Below are 18,139 nucleotides of genomic sequence, written 5' to 3' on the forward strand. Positions count from 1 at the left end.
AACTTAACAACATTTGTCTTAAAAAGACTATAAACATATTTAACCTTTTAAATAATTAGTTATTTTAATAAATATATTACATTCTAAGGCTCAATCAGATAAATAATTTAATTTGTTTAAAATTTTTAGACTAAAGTGAAAAAAATATAAGTTATAGCCTTCTTCCATATTAATTATTAATATGCCTTCTTCTATTTATTAACTACCCACTTTCAATTTTTTTTTTCATATTTTCGTTCAATATCTTTCTTTAATCTAAATAAGGATATCTTTATTTAATTAAAGAAAAAAATTATTTATTTAATTAAAGAAAATCTGGGATCGCACCTGAAAAGTTATTGTCAAAAACTGAAATTCAGTTTGATAACAAAGGACGTAGGAACCCATCCAAGAAAAACAAAGCGGTGGAAAATTTTATATAAAATAAGAAGGAAAAAATAATATAAGTTAAAATTAATTTACATATAAATTTAAAAATCAAAATAAGTAAAAGAACTTTTTTCATAGAATGGACCTTTTTCTACATGAACTATTTTTTTTTATTTTGAAAATATTAAATGAAAAAGCTTGTCCATATCAAGGATGGAATGAATTTAATTTATACAAAAATTTTCTTCTAAAAAAATAATTCGAACAGGTTTATAACATAAAGGTTAAAAATATGAAATTAAAACAAATAAGAAAAATGACCACAAATAAGTTAAAGAAAAAACCTCTTAGAACCAAAATACAATTATTTAAATGAAAATCTTTCGTACAAAGACGATAAATCTAAAATTTGAATATCTCTAAATCAGATTAGATGCATGGATAACAATTTGGGACGAGTTAGGTGGATTGGCTCGTAGGTCTGTAGAAAGAAACGCAGGACGGGTTAGGATATTGAACCTGTTGGCCTGTATAGGCCCGTAGTTCGCATGGACTAAAGAAGGGACGGGGTAGGGTGGGCTGACATGTTGGTCCGTTTACAAACTTAAATATTCTCTTTTATCAATTCTCACACCATTCATGATGTTGTTTTTGTAAGTTTATTTATTTATTTATTATTATTATTATATATAATCATTTATATAATATAATGATTTTAGTTCTCGTATATGAAATATCTTTTTATGTATTTTTAAGTTAAAAAATTTGTACATATCTTGTAATATAACATGTTGCTATTGTACTTTAGCTATCATTTTCATTATTATTGTTTCTTGTCATTGATTAGTTAGACTAATCAGAATTATTTTGATAAGAAATGAATATAAATTACTATGGTAAAATAAAAAAGATTTTATTTTTGTTCATCATAATAAGTTTTTATTTCGCTCATCAAAAATGCGAACTAGCCCACAGGCTCGCGGATCAATTCGCGGGTCAAGATCGACCAGGAAAGTGAACTCGATTTTGAACTGCGGGGTGGACCAACCTGACTTTCACTTAGCGAGTAAACGAGAGTCAGGACAAAATGGGCCGGACTGATCCGTTTTGCGATCCCTAATTAAATGACATAATCCAACATTTAAAACTCTATATCTTAAATAAAATTTTAGATTTTAATAATAAAATATTTATTTATTCATTTAAAATATATATATATTTGTAGTAGTTGAATAAAACATTAATTAAAATATAAATCTTACTAAATTCTTGTATCAAAATAAAAATATAAAAACTATAAAACATACAATAAAAATATAAAAACTATAAAAGAAATTTTACTAGTCTCTTACTTCAAAATAAGCTCATGTTAATTATTATTACAGATTTTAACATCTTAGCTATACAGTGAATATGAAACTTGATTGAAAAAAAAAATATTAAAGTCAGAACGAATCAATATCCATAAAATATAAGGACCAAAATTAATCTAAATAAAAATAAAACATTAAATCAATTATATTATTTTTTATAAATAAAAATCAAATTAATTAAATAAAAAAGATTATAAATTGATATTAGAAATTATGACTCTTACTTCATAATAAAGAATTTATAAAATGATATAAAAAATTATGTAGGACCGTGATCCTAAAAACAATTAGGGTTAAAACAGTGTGTATATAATAAGGTTACCTAGATAATCCTAAAAAAATCCTTCATTTCAACGAACTCGTTTAAATTGATAACACTTCTCACCAAAGAAATCCATAAATAGTTTGGGTGTCACAAAAGAATTGAACAGTAATATTAGTTCAAACAATTAAAAGGTATGATTTTCATATAACCAAACAATAATGGTAAATATAAAATTATCAAGAAATACCTTTTTCTAAATACTGCACTAAAAAAATCAAATAGAAATTTTTAGATGATATAAAAGTATACAATACTAGGAATACGTTAATTTTGTACTTGTGGAATATCTTAGATTTTAATACCTTATAGACCTGTGTTATTTCAATACATCCATTCTGTTATGAGATGATTAATCATTGGAGTTTGAATCCTTCGATCAATGAAGTATATAAAAATTTTATTTCTACTATAACAACAATTTATAAATGAAGAACAGGTTGATTGAAATAAGTAGAAAACAATACACAAATGTGTCACATTCTAAGTCATATTGGACTTAATTCCAAGGATGGACATAAGGAATTGGAGTTTCTCCTTGATTTCTAAGGGGTGGATGGAGTTCTCATTCAGAGATGTTGGAGGCTCAACTCCAGTGAACATGTAAAGAGCCTTCAATTCATCTGCACATGATGCTTCCTTTCTACCTTCATATCCTACTATCTTCCTTATCACATTAATCTCTTTCCACATCTTCTCATCATCCAATGCTACCTGCAAAAGCTTCAGTAAACACTCCCATAATAATCAAATATGTTGAAATAAACTTTTAATCATACACTGGGTGAATTATTTCCACATAGAATGCAATAAATTAGGCATTGACCTCTTCAGAAGAACAGATAATGTTTTCTTCAGAGGAGCATTCAGATGGCCAAGACTCTTGTTCAACAGACGAAACAACAACCTCCATAGAATCTGTGCGCCTGCCAATAATTGAACATTCTGCAACCATGCAAATTAATTCAGATATCAGGGCTCAAAGCAAAGTTAGTCCTCTACACACTGTAAATGGCAGACATATTCTATGGTCCAAACCTTCATGCAAATCAATTGTGTATGCGTTCTCATCAGGGTCTATCTGCTTTCCATCAAACAGATCATTAGCAATTTCTCTAGCTTCTGCGTCTTCCAAGTACATCCTTTCATTTAATTCATGCATCTGAGATTCTTGATTTTCAGAGTCCTGAGAAGAGTTCTCATCCATTGGAATGTTATAAACCAGTGCTTCTGTTGGTAAACCTTCAACTGGTTCAGCTGGAATCAGTAGTTCAGAAGGTTCAGCCAACTTCCTTGAATCATTTGTAGTGTCAGATTCTTTTCCTTCTAACATGGTATCCATACTTTCATCTATTCTTAAATGAAGCATCATTTCTTCCTTTCTCAAGTCTTCTTCAGTTCCCCCAATGGTACTAGGTGCTTCTACCAATGCTTCTTTCCTATCTTCAACAGAACCAATTTTTTGATCCCTTTCATTTGCTCCTCCACATATTCCTTCTGCATATTCTCCTCTCTCCCTAGTCATATCAGTTCTACCTTCATCTCTAATATTTTCTAACAGCCCCTTTGTTTCTCTTTGTAACTCTGCTTCCTCTATATCACCCTCCATGGGCTGATCCTGGGATTCCTGTAAAACCACAGATGTAACCTCAAAGGGAGTCTTAAATTCTTCATAGTCCTCACTAAATGGTTGCACTTGCACTCCATTATTTTCTTCAAATGTCACATTTCCCCCATTCTTCATACATCGGAAACCATCCATTTCAATGTCTCTTTTTAATTCATCTACAAGGGCTTGTTCCTCTCTATATATCTGCATACCATCACTCCCTCCCTGTTGAAAACACATCTCTTTAAGCAATGGGGGATCCTGAAGAGTAGGCCTAGGGAGCAATTTACTCATTAAATTCTGAGTACATACATAGCTAGCCAAGAAAACTGCATAAGGCATAGAAACAGCAATGCCAATGGCAGAAGCAACCGCAAGAGGTGGAACAACCACAGCAGTAGCTGAAGCTATGAAACCAGCAACTAAGATCTTCTTTCCAACCAGCACCCACCTCATCATGCAACCATTTGCAGCATTATTTTTGGACGAGTATTTTCTAGTATCCCACTCTTCATCTTCCGCTTCTTCAAATTCCATCCTATAATATATACATCAACTAATGCTATTGAAAGTCGAAACGAAACTTGTAATATTACAGATTAAAGACGTTTTCTCTATGCATGTCTCTACAACTTACATCAACATTACTAATTGAATAGTGAACAGAGTGAAAACGGTAAGAGAACAATGCAATTCAAAAAGAGATGGGAAGAATGTGGATCAGAGTTGTACCTGAACAGAGTGTAAGATAAACAAGCTTGAAATCTCTAATCTCTTAAACCTAACATGCTACTTCTGATTCTCGGTAGCATGGCCAAATTCAGTGACTAATTTGGATGAAATGAAAAGTGTGTCTGATTCATCGTTTCCATGTGGGTGTTGATGACGCGTGCTACAAAGAGAGGGTTCAGTTGCCAAATGCAGGCTAAGGAGAGTGCCACCTCGGTTTCTTTTGCATGTAGCATTATCGCAATTATTCATCTAAGTAAATATTATAATAGAGTAAATTATTCATCTAAGTGAGTATTATAATATGAACTATTTTCCACATGCTTTTCGACGTAATTCTGGTATTTGATACTTTATGAGTTTAACCATGCGCCCACCGTGTAAAACAAGCTTTATATCTGTATTCAGTTATAAATGTCTGATATCTATATAACGGGATATAAATGAGATTTCTATTTTTTGTCCACTTTTTAAAATATCGATTTTATCCTATAAATTTATTAAAATTTTAAAAATTAATTGTTATTTTTACAAACTTTTTATAAAATTAGATGTCTCTGTTTTTTCTCTTCTTATTTATTTATCAATGGTTATTATTTTATCTGTTCTGATATATTTCACTTTATTTTTAATAAATATAATTTTAATATATATATTAACTTAATAACATTATAATATTATCACCAACTAATATAATATCATGCATATTTAAAAAATGCATGCACACATGCACGAGTAGTAATTTTTAAAAATTATATTGTAATTAAACAAATTTATTATATAATAATTTATAATTAGATAATAATACAAATAATTTTCCATACTAATCAATGTCAACGATACGAGTAATAGGTCCTTTGTACCTTATCTATTGGATAAATATTCACTCCATACATGTATTTATATATGTGCAGGTATCCTTTATACGTGTATCTGCATATTTTTTTAATATACACAGATATCCATGGGTACCCACATCTATTTACAGAAGAAAAATTAATATTTAATAAAAAAAATTATCCATAAATTCAAATAAAAATACACGGCATAACTTTTATAAATTTCAAACATAGTGAAAATAAATCATTTAAATAATGTTGAATGACAGTTTACGAATGAATGGAAACTTTTTAAAACCAATTCATAAAACATAACCTATTCAAAATCAATGCGTTAATATTTTAATATTTTTTAAATTTAATTTAGAGTATAATAGGTACGGTATCCACGAATAAAGATATTATGATACATGTGTATCTACCATATTAACATGCAAATATACAAAAATACTGATACCCATTATTTACAGGTATCCATTTTCGATATTCATTTTCTATTGGTCGCAGATTTTATCCACGGCACGTATCAAAAGTTTTTTGACATCCTACTCATAGCGTTTTTTTTTTCTTTCTAGACAAAGTTCATAACCGGTTTCACAGTTTATTTATTTTATCTCAGTGGCATTTATGGTTATACTTTTGTTTTTGGATTGATTTATAAGAAAAGATAAATTGGAAAGTTAAATAAAATTGGAAAGTAAAAATATATAAAATTATTTGAATTAATGAAAAAAAAAGATAAATAAGAAATATTTTTTTATTATAATGAATATAAGCAAAATACTAACTTGTTTAGTGCAAAACTAACTAATTTTGAAGTCTACAATCAATCATGTTTGCAAGGTTATAATAAAATTTTTGTATTTTGTATTTTATATTTGGTAATATTTGAAACATTTTATTTTAAAAAATTAAAATTTAATAAATTTGAATTTTTATTTATCTAAATGAAATATTTTAAAAATTACATGTTTAAAATAAGGTTTAATCATACAGAAGATTATCATTTTCGTTAAAAAACTTTGGTTGGACCATTAATTTCAAGTCGTCCCAATTGGGTTTTATTTTTAAAAATTTGTTCTAATTTGGTCATTTCCGTTATAACTCATGAGGATAACTTTTTTGATTTTTTTAATTTTTAATTATTTTATTTTATTTTTACTTTTTTTTTAAAAAACAGTGTCAAATTAGAATTTTTTTCATGTGTGAGCTTGTTTTTTTTTTTTATTTTTTTATTTTTAAATTTTAAAGATATTTTTTTAAATGATCACATGTCAAATTGTGGTTATGTCACGTGTCAAATATTTATATGAAAAACCTTAATTTAGTGGTATTTATTATTTTGATTCAATTTAATCCTAATTTCTTTGTAAATTGAAATTATTTCATTTCTTCTAAATTAAGACCAAATTTAACTTTTATATAAATATTATAATGATACTTTTATTATAATAGATATTTTTAATCAAATTAAGTTTATTTAAATTTAAATTTTATATTAAAATTTATTTAAAATATTTGTTTTAATAATTTTTAAACAAATTTATAAGTTCAAATATAAAATTTTAAAATAGTTTTATAACAATTATAAAATTTAAATATTTGTAATTGTTATAAAATTGTTAAAAACTTTAGATTGAAATTTTTAAAATTGTCTAAAATTTATTAAAACAAAATTTTAAATAAAATTCAAATACAAAATTTGAGTTTAAATAAATTTAATTTAGTTAAAATATCTATTATAATAAAAATATAATTATAATATTTATGTAGCGTAAGGATTCGTAAAGTCATCAAATCTTAGTGGAATAGGGAGGTGCAGGCAGTAATTACGGCGGGGTAGAAGCAAAGCCATCTTTGGGTGACAGTGAGTAGGGGACGCGCGTGGACAACCGTCGTTTCGAGGAGAAAGAAAACGGAAGAAAGTGTGGTTGGTGTTTAGCGCCGTACCGGTATCCACAACCATGAGGATCGTTCGCAGAGACATCGTTCCCAATGGACCTGGTAGCGTTAAGGTTCAATTCCTATTCTCTGACACTTCAGTTTCGTTCTCTGTTCCGTCAAATTTCTTCTTTGCGTTTATTCTGTGCACTATGCAGATGGTGGCGGTGGATTCCGATGATCTGTGGTTTGCGTATAACTTGATTGCTCCCGGAGACTCTGTCATGGCCGTTACTGTTAGGTGCTATTTTTTTCTCAATTCTCGCGTTCTTTGATCGCATAATCTATTTTTCAATTTTCATGTTTCTTTCTTGCTTGTTGTAACTGTAATAGGAAGGTTGTTAGAGAAGCTGCTCATGGCGGTCGAGATGCAGAGCGTGTTAAGCTCAAACTGGAAATTAAAGTCGAAGAGGTATTTGTGCTATCAGTAGGATTTCTGTTTGGTTTTTCAGGTTGTATTATCTTGATTTTGTTTTATACTAGGTTGCTGATTATGACAAAGAAGGTTCTATTCTGCGTGTTCGTGGAAAGAACATTTTAGAGAATGAACATGTCAAGGTAGTGAACTGCGACTGTCATCTTGATTTTATCTCCAAAACGTTACTGCCAAACTTAAGTTTTCATCTTTGTAACTCGTTGCAGATAGGAGCTTTCCATACTCTAGAACTTGAGCTGCAGCGACCGTTTGTGGTCAGAAAGGTATTGTGTCTTGAATTATTGTGCTTCTTGTTACAAATCATTTCGCAGTGTTAAACTTGTGCTTCATATGCATATAAGCCAGGCCTTTTGCTTGTATATATATCACTGGGCCATTATGGTTAGAATAGAAAATGTAACCTAAGAAATGAGTGGTGAGGAATCTTTATGAAAATCACATTGTGATAGTTCGCACCCCACTGGCACCCTTTTGAATCATGATTACTGAATATTATATTCTGCTTCTTGTAGGATGTTTGGGATTCTTTGGCTTTGGAGGTGCTACAGCAGGCCTCTGGTACGTATCAAATTATATGAATGTCTCAATTCTTTTATAGATATTTATAATTATGGAAATTTTAGTAGCGTAATCTGTTTGCGTGGAAATTACAAAATATTCTAATTTGAAGAATGAAGATATTACTTTACCTATTTTCACATGATAAAATTGTTGAATTGCTACTTTATGGGATGTCTTAAATCTCCTGCACACCTTTAAGTAGTTCTTTTAGAAAAATGGTGGAAAGAATGAAATAAATATTCAGATAGAACCAGTCATGTTTTTCAAGCAAACAAAGGGTTAACAATCCTCATCCGGTCATTTGTTGTGTGACTGTGGTGTAAATCTTAGTGATCGAAAATGTGAATGAAAGTTTCATGCATATTTTGCAGATCCTGGTGCAAGTGCTGATCTAGCTGTGGTGTTGATGCAAGAAGGATTAGCTCATATCCTCCTTGTTGGTAGAAGGTTGGCTATAACTTTACTACGTTTCATTTATATGTATTACTTATAATAGCATTTTATCCATAAGATAATTTGCTCAGCACACATATTAAACTTGGTCACTGTTATTTTTGTTTTTATTTCTGTAGGTAACCACAAACACTGGAAATTAAATACACATTCTGTTTTTTGATACTCTAGTTTATGTTTTCCATGTAATTGTGCCATTACAATGAATTGATTCATCTCATTAATCCAATAAAACAGCATGACTGTTACTCGATCACGGATAGAAACATCTATTCCTCGCAAGCATGGGCCTGCAATTGCTGGTTATGAGAAAGTAAGATCTATCACCCTATTGTAAGATATCAGTGAATGATTATATAACTTGAGTGATACAATTCTAAAGCATCCCTCCCTTTTGTAGGCTTTGGATAAGTTCTTCGAGAATGTTATGCAGGTAAATAAGGACTTAAATTTCTTATCTTTAGCATTTATTCTCATTAGTGATACGTATTCCATATAAAAAAAAGAAATGGATTTACTATGATTTATAAAACTTTTTTTTTTTTCAATTAAGGGTGTTTCTGAAATTGAAGATAATGATATAATGCAAATTCAAACACCCTCCAAAGCTCTATCACCTGATTTTTGTTATGTTATATATGTGTAGCTAGTTTTGAATTGGTGTTCTTTCATTAACTAACTTATAGCCACTTCCTTTCCCAGAGCAATATGAGATGCTCATGGTAATAATATCATACCCATGTACCAAATATGGGCATCTTGTTGTATAATATTAGATGCCTGGATGAGAATGCCGGTTATCAAATATCCCCTTATTGTATGAATGAATGTATTTTCTATGTTTCTTTCTCTTGCTTAATAGGACATATTATCATGATCTTTTGCCTTAGTGTTTCTTTCTTATCTTTAATCATATATATATATATATATATATATATATATATATATATATATTACACTCAACAAAATAGTGTAAAAGGGGCATTGACAAATTTACTGGAATTCTACGAATCTGTTTAGGCTTTCTTGAAACATATTGATTTCAACGTGGTTCGTTGTGCTGTAATTGCAAGTCCAGGATTTACAAAGGTGAGCAATTATTTCCTGCTTGCTTTATTTGGGCTTCATTCATGGTGAATATTTACAAATTTGATAGTGTGCGTTTGCATGTATTATTATTAATAGTATAAAATCATCTTTAGTGGTTTTGCTTGCTTAAGTGAAGACAGGATTTTGGAATTCTGTCTGTTTCTGTTTCAGGATCAGTTTCATCGTCACTTATTTTTGGAGGCAGAACGAAGACAGTTGCGACCAATTATTGAAAACAAATCACGCATCATTCTTGTGCATACAACTTCAGGATACAAGTATGGTTGCTTTCTCTATTTGCATGTTCTATTTTCCTACTTTTTTAGTATGCTAGAAAAGCTTCATAAGGTAATTAGAATTAACACGAGCACGTGAACCTTGTTCTGCTTTCTGATCAATTAACTGTGGCTTAACTTGCGTAATCTTTCTTATGTGTTTTGACTAAAAAATATGGCTGCAAACGTAGAGTAAGACTCTTGTTTTAAGGATTGACTTTTAAGTTCAATTGCTTGTGGGCACTGTTGTATTTTCTTTATCTTATCTCTTTAGCCTAATTATTTATTTTCTGTAGGCATAGTTTAAAGGAGGTTTTGGACGCTCCAAATGTCATGAATTTGATAAAAGATACCAAAGCAGCACAAGAGGTACCATCAAAACCGAATCAGTACCTATCTTTTACTTTTCTTTTGGCACTACTGAAAAAATTCCGTATTATGTTTACTTATTATCTATTGAGTGTGGATTAAGCTTTTATTCTTTGTTTTCTTTCAGGTTCGAGTTATGAAGGATTTCTTCAACATGCTTTCAAATGTCAGGTTCTATTTTGAGATGCATTTGTGTACTTTGCCTACTTTTATGATTAGAATGCCATATCCCTAGAATTAGTCCAACTTTAAAATTATTAGTGTTAGAGACACTAAGTTTAGGTGGATCAATAAGGTCTTTGGTTAACTTATATTTGCTCATAGTCATGTCTAGAAGAGGAGTATTGATCTTTTATACAGTTGCATGATGAATTGATCTGATAATGACTTTTAGTTAGATGTTTTCTTTATTGAATTGCATGAGAGAAGTACATCTTCCATCAAATTTGCTTTCTGTTTTTCATTCTAATATTTTTATTAGGTGTTTAAAATTCAAATAACATCATATTTCTATTAGTTGTTTAAAATTCAAATAACATCATATTTTTATTAGTTGTTTAAAATTCAAATAACATCATATATTTATGTAAAGTAAAAGTTATCTCAATTATATGGTACTAATACTTTCGCCTTATTATACTTCTTACATAATGATAATCTTTGTTGAACCCAATCGAGAGTTACCAATGTAACTGGGTGGATGCTGGGTAAGTTAAAAAAAATATGTTCGAGAGGATTTATCATGGGAAACCATTATTTTTCTGTCTGTACCACAAAAGTGCCTTTTTTTTTTTTTTCTTTTTCTTGTTTACATTCAAGCATTAAAAATCTGGTTTAGAGTGAGGATCAAAATCTAAAGGAAGTATCACCTTAGCATAAAAGGAGTACTCATGTTTCTCCATTGAATTATTGTCTCTTCAAAGCTGTAGAAACAGCTTACCTAAATTTTGCATTTTCAGAAATATATGAACTCCTGATTGAATGTATTTGGTGTGGAACAGGATCCATCCCGCGCATGCTATGGAATGAAACATGTTGAGGTTGCCAATGAACGCCTAGCTGTACAAACTCTTCTCATTACAGATGATCTTTTCAGGTTTGCATGATATAATCGTAAAATATTCTGAGTGAAAGACAACATGGTGGATTGTTCTATCAGATTCATACTTTGGCTTCCCGCCTCCTTTTTTTTGTTTTATTTTAACCGTGTATCTGATGTATCTCTTTGTTTATCCTTGAATCTGGTTTAGGTCAAACTTCTTTGCAAACTACCTTTTACATCAGTTTTTGTTTTATAGAAAGATATTTTGGTCTTTACTTTTTAGCCCGTATAGCGTCATCACTTAACTTTATCTTTGCATTTTCTTTAGATCCTATTTGTTAGCTAGGGATTTCGAATTTAATCCTGAAAATTCTCTGTTTGAGGTTGCGATGGAGTTGTGTCTTCACTATTTGCTTTTGGTTATAGGAATTCAGATATAACAACAAGACAAAAGTTTGTTAACTTGGTCAACTCTGTTAAGGATTCAGGAGGATCTGTCCATGTATTTTCATCCATGCATGTCTCTGGAGAGCGTAAGTTTTACTAATTTCATTATTCTTTAACTATTTTGGGATATTATTGATCCTAGAAATTCATTGACTGAGAATGGTGAACAATTATTGAAAAAGAAGGTAAAAGCAATAAGATCACAATATATATATATATAAACTAATACCCCTTTTTCTCTTCCCCTTGTATTATTTAGAGCTACTTCACGGAAGTAAATGAAACTTCTGCACAAAAATTTTATGTTCTAATTTACTGTCTGTTTGAATTGAATATGCCAACTTTATATTAATGGACAGAACTAGCCCAGATAAGTGGCATTGCTGCAATTCTTCGGTTCCCTCTCCCTGATCTTGAAGACATTGAGATGTGATGTACAATGTTGGTCAAGCATGTTCGTGTTGGCCGTGGCTCTTGTCTGTTTTATTATATTCGGTTGATGTTGCAACAGTCCCTGAGTACTCACTGCGGATTGCTGGATAAATGAACAAGGGACTTGTACTATAAACCACACAATGCTTATTAATTGTTGTAAGTCATATTTATCACCCACCCAGTGTTCCATATTTTTGGGTGAATTCCTCTGCTCCTTGGTGTTTATGTTTTGAAAATTGATACTTTCCAATTTCCCATCATGTATACGAATCTGTTGAGTAATTATGATTGTAAACAGTCCTGTAATCCCTAGCTAAAGGGGATAATTGTTGATATTCAAATATGGAGGGAGCAAGTCGTTTAGGAGAACTGAGTTTATCTCGAAATCAAATTTGTGGCAACCTTGCGACTGTCTAAAATAATAGACTAACAGTTGGCTAATATATTGTTTTTGAAAATGAATGTTTATAACTTTTTTAAATTCCTGTGTTTTTGAAAAATAATATTTAATAGTACATTCATTCAGTCACAGCAAACATGTATAAGTTAAAGTTCTTGTGTCGTTAGTATGTTATTCGAGACAAGTTTATTTCATTTCTAAAGTTGCTTGTAATTTAAGTCGACCATCCAATAGCTGATAAAGTAGAAAGTCGTAGTGGGTTAATTTTTTTGTGTAGTGTTATTATAAGGACCATATCTAATCTAGGACTTAAGGCAAAAACTGTATGAAGCTTATTCTAATATGAATTTTTTTTTATTATCTAATAATCATATCTTAAGGCTAAGATTACTGATTTAATTAGTTCGTCCCGAGACATAATTAATTTCAAATCGAATTTTGACTTCAGTATTGAAAATAAAAAAATCAATGATAGCAACAATTGCTTGTATTATTAATAATATTCTGCAAATAATGGATAAATTTAGAAATGGAATAGTATTTTGATGTTTTATAACACTTCATGTAATGAAGTGTAAAAGAATTTAAACGTCATATAATATTTCTCTGATATTATTATAAAATTATTATATTGTTTAAATCAACAACATTATTCTTAAAAACCTTAACGTATTAAACTGAGGCCTGGGAAAATTTGAAACCAAGTGCGTGGGGCCTAAAATTAGCCATATAGTTATTTCCGCAGTTTATATAAACTGTCCTCTTATAGTCGAAATATTTATACGTACTTTACATTAGTTGAAACAAATAGTAATAATTTGAGTTAATTAAATGATCCAAAATAAGTTTCGAATGTCACTTTAAATATTAAATAATTATATTTGAAGAAAACTACTAACTTAGCGTTTGACAGAATTAGTCCCCTGAACTTCCCTGAAAGCTGCTCTACTGCTATAAACTTTTTTTGTATTTTATAAATCTTCTGGAAAAATTTGAAAATGTTTTCCAAAATCAAACAGCCACCAGTGAATGACAATTGTCAGCGTATATAAGGATAAAGAGGAAGAAATTTGGAATTTCTAAGCATGACACATTAAATTTACGATTTTAAGTATTATATACACAGGACCCTCCATGATAGAGGAAATCAAGCATTGCCCCTGGCCCTGGGAACAGCCATAATGAAAATCATCACATTCACAGAACAAACTAAACATAGTCTGAAACTAGAACTGCATGTCTAACAACACATAGCTGACGAGCCAAAGCACCATAGCCTGTTCATTCATCTTCGAACATAACCAAAACAGGTCGCACTTCATTCTCGACAGTGCTTTCATGATGCCCTTTGACTTGGCTGCTAGGGAAGTTACTCCAGCAGCAGTCACAGAAGAGCTAAGCAACCAACATAATACTACGATAGTCCTTTGCATGTATCTCCTGAGTAAAGAAAGCTCATTACTCATCTTCGTCATTGTGATTGAAATTTGAAACCGGGAAAGCACCTAGTAAGAGGTCCATTTGGGGCAACAGAATATCATTCTGTTTAAATATGCCACAACCCTCTCAGCTTAATTCTTCTTTATTTCTCCAATTCTATTTCTAGGAACTGAACCATCCTTCCCAGATTGCACTCCTAAAGCATGTGCAAACATTCTCTTTGCAGCTCCCAAGTGCTCCTTTTTCATGTGGTCTTTATTTACAGTTTGCCCTTGTTTTGTATCTTGAGAGAACAGAGGGAATTCTTGGTGAACTGGTGTTTGATCATTCCTTTTATCATTTGAGGACGCATTAGAACTGCTACTGTTTCTTATTCTGTTGTTTGGATTCCTTCTTAGGCATAAAATCTCTTCAGAATCTTTGGTGAGATTGGACACTTCACTGCTCTTATCTCGAGCATTCAATTCATCTTTGAGGCCTCCATCATTCATATTGTCACTAGCCAAGCCATTCTGATTGTTTGTATGAATTCTTTGACCCAGTGCATGAGCAATCATTCTGCGTGCAACCACAGGCACACTCCGAGGTTTTTGTTCGCCAGGCTCTTTTGCCTCTTCCAACTTCATAGAGAAAATTCGCTCACGAGCAACTAAATAAGCTGCTTTCCTCTCCTCCAATGACTTTGAAAAGGATGTTTTGTTTGTCTGCGAGACTGAAAGATGCATCACACAGATTAAGGCTACCTAACCAGAACAGGAACCCACATCATAGAAAAATCCAACTTGCTGATAATGGTAGATTCTAAAGGTAGGTTAATAGTGTATATGATGTGCTATGGTAGCTGCTGATCTAAAAATCAGCAGCATTCATTACCTGAAGAGGCTTCGCTTCTCCTTAATATTTGGTGGGAAGTAACCAAAGATTGAGGTTCGTCATCGTACTTCCATAGGATATCACTAACAAGGATTGGAGGTCTGCAATCCATCCAACACAATTTATTTCATAAAAAGAAACCATAAAATAAGGTAATACAAATTATTCTACATATAAGAATAGCAAGAGAGAAACAGAGGGAAGTTCATTTACATGGATGTATCTGGACATCTCTCCAGAATCAAATGACGGTCATCTCCTTCACCAACAGATCCATGTGCAAACCTGGCACCAATTATAAAACTATCAAGTGAAAAGAAAAATAGACACAGATTCAAAATGAAACCAGAAAGGAATTTTGAAATCCACCAAAGTAAAATTCAGGAGAAAATACCCAAATATCTCAGCAAGGCGATGCAAGAGAAGACGGTTGTAAGAGTTCATTGGCTCCAATTCCAAGATCCCATCTGAACTATAGTCAATAAAAACAGATATTAAGAAGCATATTAGATAAACCAGTCTACCAGCGAAAGAAAAACTTCATTGTAAAACAAATATTTAGCACACCGTGCATATGCTTAAATGCCACAAAAACTAGCCACTGTCAGATGCCATAAATGACTGACAAAGCTTTCAAGCTATTCTACAAAATCCCCTTTACACATTAATCAACATACATTAAGACCTTAAGACTATTAATATTGCAAGAAAGCTTGAAATGCACTATCTGGTTTTGAAATTAATAATTGAATTGTTATGCTAAAATGTTTGTCATAGTTTTTTAGAATATGATAAATGAACCCTTTTATTTTGCATGCAAGAACCATGCAACAAAATTTAATTATAAAAAACTTCAAACCATTTTTAATTGCAACCAGTATTATCAACATTTGGATCATGGAAAATTGGGAAAAGCTAAATATCCACTGTATCAAATAGCAGATAGCACTGCACGCAAACAGCAAAAGGCGCAGTGGTTGAAATATAGTACACACACACACAAATATAACAGTGGCATATTATAAAGTGTGATGCTACATGCAAATAAATCTTGAGAGAGACTGAAACAGTCTTGTCTAATCTTCAGAGAGAAATTCCTTGAAGAGGTATATTGGGTTTAGTCTAAAACTCAAAAAGACCAAGTGAATAAATAAACACTAAATAGAATAAAGAAGAGGCCATGTGTGAGGATATATGGAAGTGTTTTAAATGGTCCCGTGATACGTTGCATTGCATGTAAGATTACTATAAAGTATTGTGAGTCTCGGACTCAAACCTATATAGCCTTCTCCTATGATTAATGCAAACCAAACCCAGCCCCCTTTGATTTCATTTCTCCAAACTCAAGCACACAGAACTTTCAACACCCCTTGCAGAACCAGATCCACCCTGTCTCCATAGACTCCAGCTTTCAGAAAAAGCTGAAAACCTGACTGCCTCCTCGGATTACACCCACCCACAACACCATATCTATGACACAACATGCAGCCACAACACACGACCTTGATGATGTTTTCTGCAAGCTCCATGATACAACAGTGTTGTGATTGTGTTTTCCCTGAAATCTGTGATGCAATAACACTAATTGTAACAATGTATCCTCTCATTTCTAACGAATTGATTCTTCTTTTAGGGGCCATAAGTACATACACTAGAGAAACTTGAAAAAAATCATAAAATTGTTTAGAATTATTCCCCTGACCCTTCCGTTGAAACGATGTGCAGGGATCCACTGAGTCTTCAAATTTGTCTTTGAACCATGCTCAAGACAGGTAAAACATGAATTTAACTAAACCTGGGACTAATACTCAAGTTAAACACCACTCAAATTATCTCATAAATGTTACCTAGTGTGATCATCCTGAAGAAAGTTAACCAAGACTTCTTCCATTGTTAGAACTAGATGTTTGCAAGAAAGATTGTCCTTGACAAGAAAAGCCAACTCCTCAACCTGATATACAAAAACAACAGACAGTACCAAGACTCAGTTAAAATTTTAAAAACAGCAAGGTAAGTCCTTTTAAAGAGATGCTACTTAGTGCCATGCCAGTTCAAATAACATAAAGGCCAAGCAAAATCATCAGACATGCATGATATTATACTGAAACCAAACAAAGCAGAAATTGTCCTTAAAAAACCCCTCAATTAACATTGGGAAAGAAAGAGGAACAACCTTTGTGATGAAACATATCCTAAAGTTCAGAAACTTCTAACTTCAATGCAAATTGCTACGACCTTAAAAACATAAAAACATAATACCGTGAAAAGGGTAGCGCATGGCAGCACAGAATTGAAATTCAGTTGAGCACCACTCATTATATCACTATAGAGAGAACTAGAAAGAGAAACCTAGAAACATACCATGGCAAATTGGGTCATACTCATGTCGAAGGAATTGAGGAGAGTCAAAGGTTTTAGGGTTTAGGGTTCCCAATTACAAAAAATTTGAAATATCTTACTCTTCACTTCAGCTTCAGATTTGTTCAATAGATGGAAGTTGCTGCTGTCCTCCTTTTTCTTTTATGAGCATTTTTTTTTTTTTTTTATCTTAAGACGTTATTATACTTCTAGTTTTACATGTCCCCCTGCTATAATTATAACTGTAAAAATCTTTTTTTTTTTTTGGAGAAACTATAAAATAATGTTTTTAACATGATAATTTTTCTTATATACAACTAATTAGTACTTTAGCTTTTGGCGTTTCATTGCATTTAAATTGTCTTTTAACTATATTTTCCTGTGAATTTTTTCATTATAAAAAGATCACATTTATTTCATGAAAATTGATGAAAAACAGACATTTCAATTTGTACTATACACCTATTCAACACTATTAATATGATATTTTTATTTTAAAATATAAAATAATTTAGAAAAAGATACTTATAAAAATGAAAATATTAACTTTTAATAGGTGTAGAAAAATTGAGGAGTGTTTTCTTGTTTTTAATTGAATTCCTCTATTTAATTACAAAAAAATAATCACATAAACCTAATTAATTATTAACTAGTGATTAGTTAAGTGTTTTTACCTTTTCAATACAGTATTTATCCATATTTGCATTTTCACCAAATTCTGAATCTCATATTTGTAAGATATGCCAATTTATTCCATCCAAATCTGCTTTTACACAACT

At 31.1% G+C, this 18,139-nt stretch overlaps 3 protein-coding genes across 9 annotated transcripts; 1 reads left to right on the top strand and 2 right to left on the bottom strand.

Moving 5' to 3' along the window:
* Positions 1–2,438: 2,438 nt before the first annotated feature.
* Positions 2,439–4,551, bottom strand: LOC114190664. Of its 2 annotated transcripts, none has more exons than XM_028079638.1 (4): positions 4,406–4,551; positions 3,103–4,211; positions 2,891–3,009; positions 2,439–2,787 (listed from the first exon to the last, which is right to left on the bottom strand). In XM_028079638.1, the coding sequence occupies exons 2-4, from the start codon at positions 4,208–4,210 to the stop codon at positions 2,548–2,550; spliced, it is 1,467 nt and encodes a 488-aa protein (XP_027935439.1). In that variant the 5' UTR covers position 4,211; positions 4,406–4,551; the 3' UTR covers positions 2,439–2,547. The 2 variants fall into 2 exon arrangements, with proteins under 2 accessions (XP_027935439.1, XP_027935440.1); XM_028079639.1 differs by having other exon boundaries at positions 2,486–2,778.
* A 2,489-nt stretch (positions 4,552–7,040) lies between these two features.
* Positions 7,041–12,658, top strand: LOC114192318 (protein PELOTA 1). Its single transcript, XM_028082008.1, has 16 exons — positions 7,041–7,256; positions 7,341–7,423; positions 7,516–7,594; positions 7,666–7,740; positions 7,825–7,881; positions 8,131–8,176; positions 8,551–8,626; positions 8,870–8,945; positions 9,033–9,065; positions 9,653–9,721; positions 9,893–9,999; positions 10,293–10,365; positions 10,493–10,531; positions 11,367–11,461; positions 11,834–11,940; positions 12,214–12,658. The coding sequence occupies exons 1-16, from the start codon at positions 7,206–7,208 to the stop codon at positions 12,285–12,287; spliced, it is 1,140 nt and encodes a 379-aa protein (XP_027937809.1). The 5' UTR covers positions 7,041–7,205; the 3' UTR covers positions 12,288–12,658.
* Positions 12,659–13,758: 1,100 nt separating this feature from the next.
* LOC114189691 lies at positions 13,759–17,517 on the bottom strand. Of its 6 annotated transcripts, none has more exons than XM_028078335.1 (7): positions 17,364–17,517; positions 17,176–17,237; positions 16,850–16,953; positions 15,397–15,469; positions 15,216–15,287; positions 15,003–15,103; positions 13,759–14,841 (listed from the first exon to the last, which is right to left on the bottom strand). In XM_028078335.1, the coding sequence occupies exons 3-7, from the start codon at positions 16,860–16,862 to the stop codon at positions 14,261–14,263; spliced, it is 840 nt and encodes a 279-aa protein (XP_027934136.1). In that variant the 5' UTR covers positions 16,863–16,953; positions 17,176–17,237; positions 17,364–17,517; the 3' UTR covers positions 13,759–14,260. The 6 variants fall into 6 exon arrangements, with proteins under 6 accessions (XP_027934136.1, XP_027934134.1, XP_027934137.1 ...); XM_028078333.1 differs by having other exon boundaries at positions 15,397–15,474; XM_028078336.1 differs by lacking the exon at positions 17,176–17,237 and adding an exon at positions 16,279–16,567 and having other exon boundaries at positions 15,397–15,474; positions 17,364–17,514.
* Between the last annotated feature and the right edge of the window lie 622 nt (positions 17,518–18,139).

This window comes from Vigna unguiculata, chromosome 7 (assembly GCF_004118075.2).
Source record: "Vigna unguiculata cultivar IT97K-499-35 chromosome 7, ASM411807v1, whole genome shotgun sequence".
Taxonomy (NCBI): domain Eukaryota; kingdom Viridiplantae; phylum Streptophyta; class Magnoliopsida; order Fabales; family Fabaceae; genus Vigna; species Vigna unguiculata.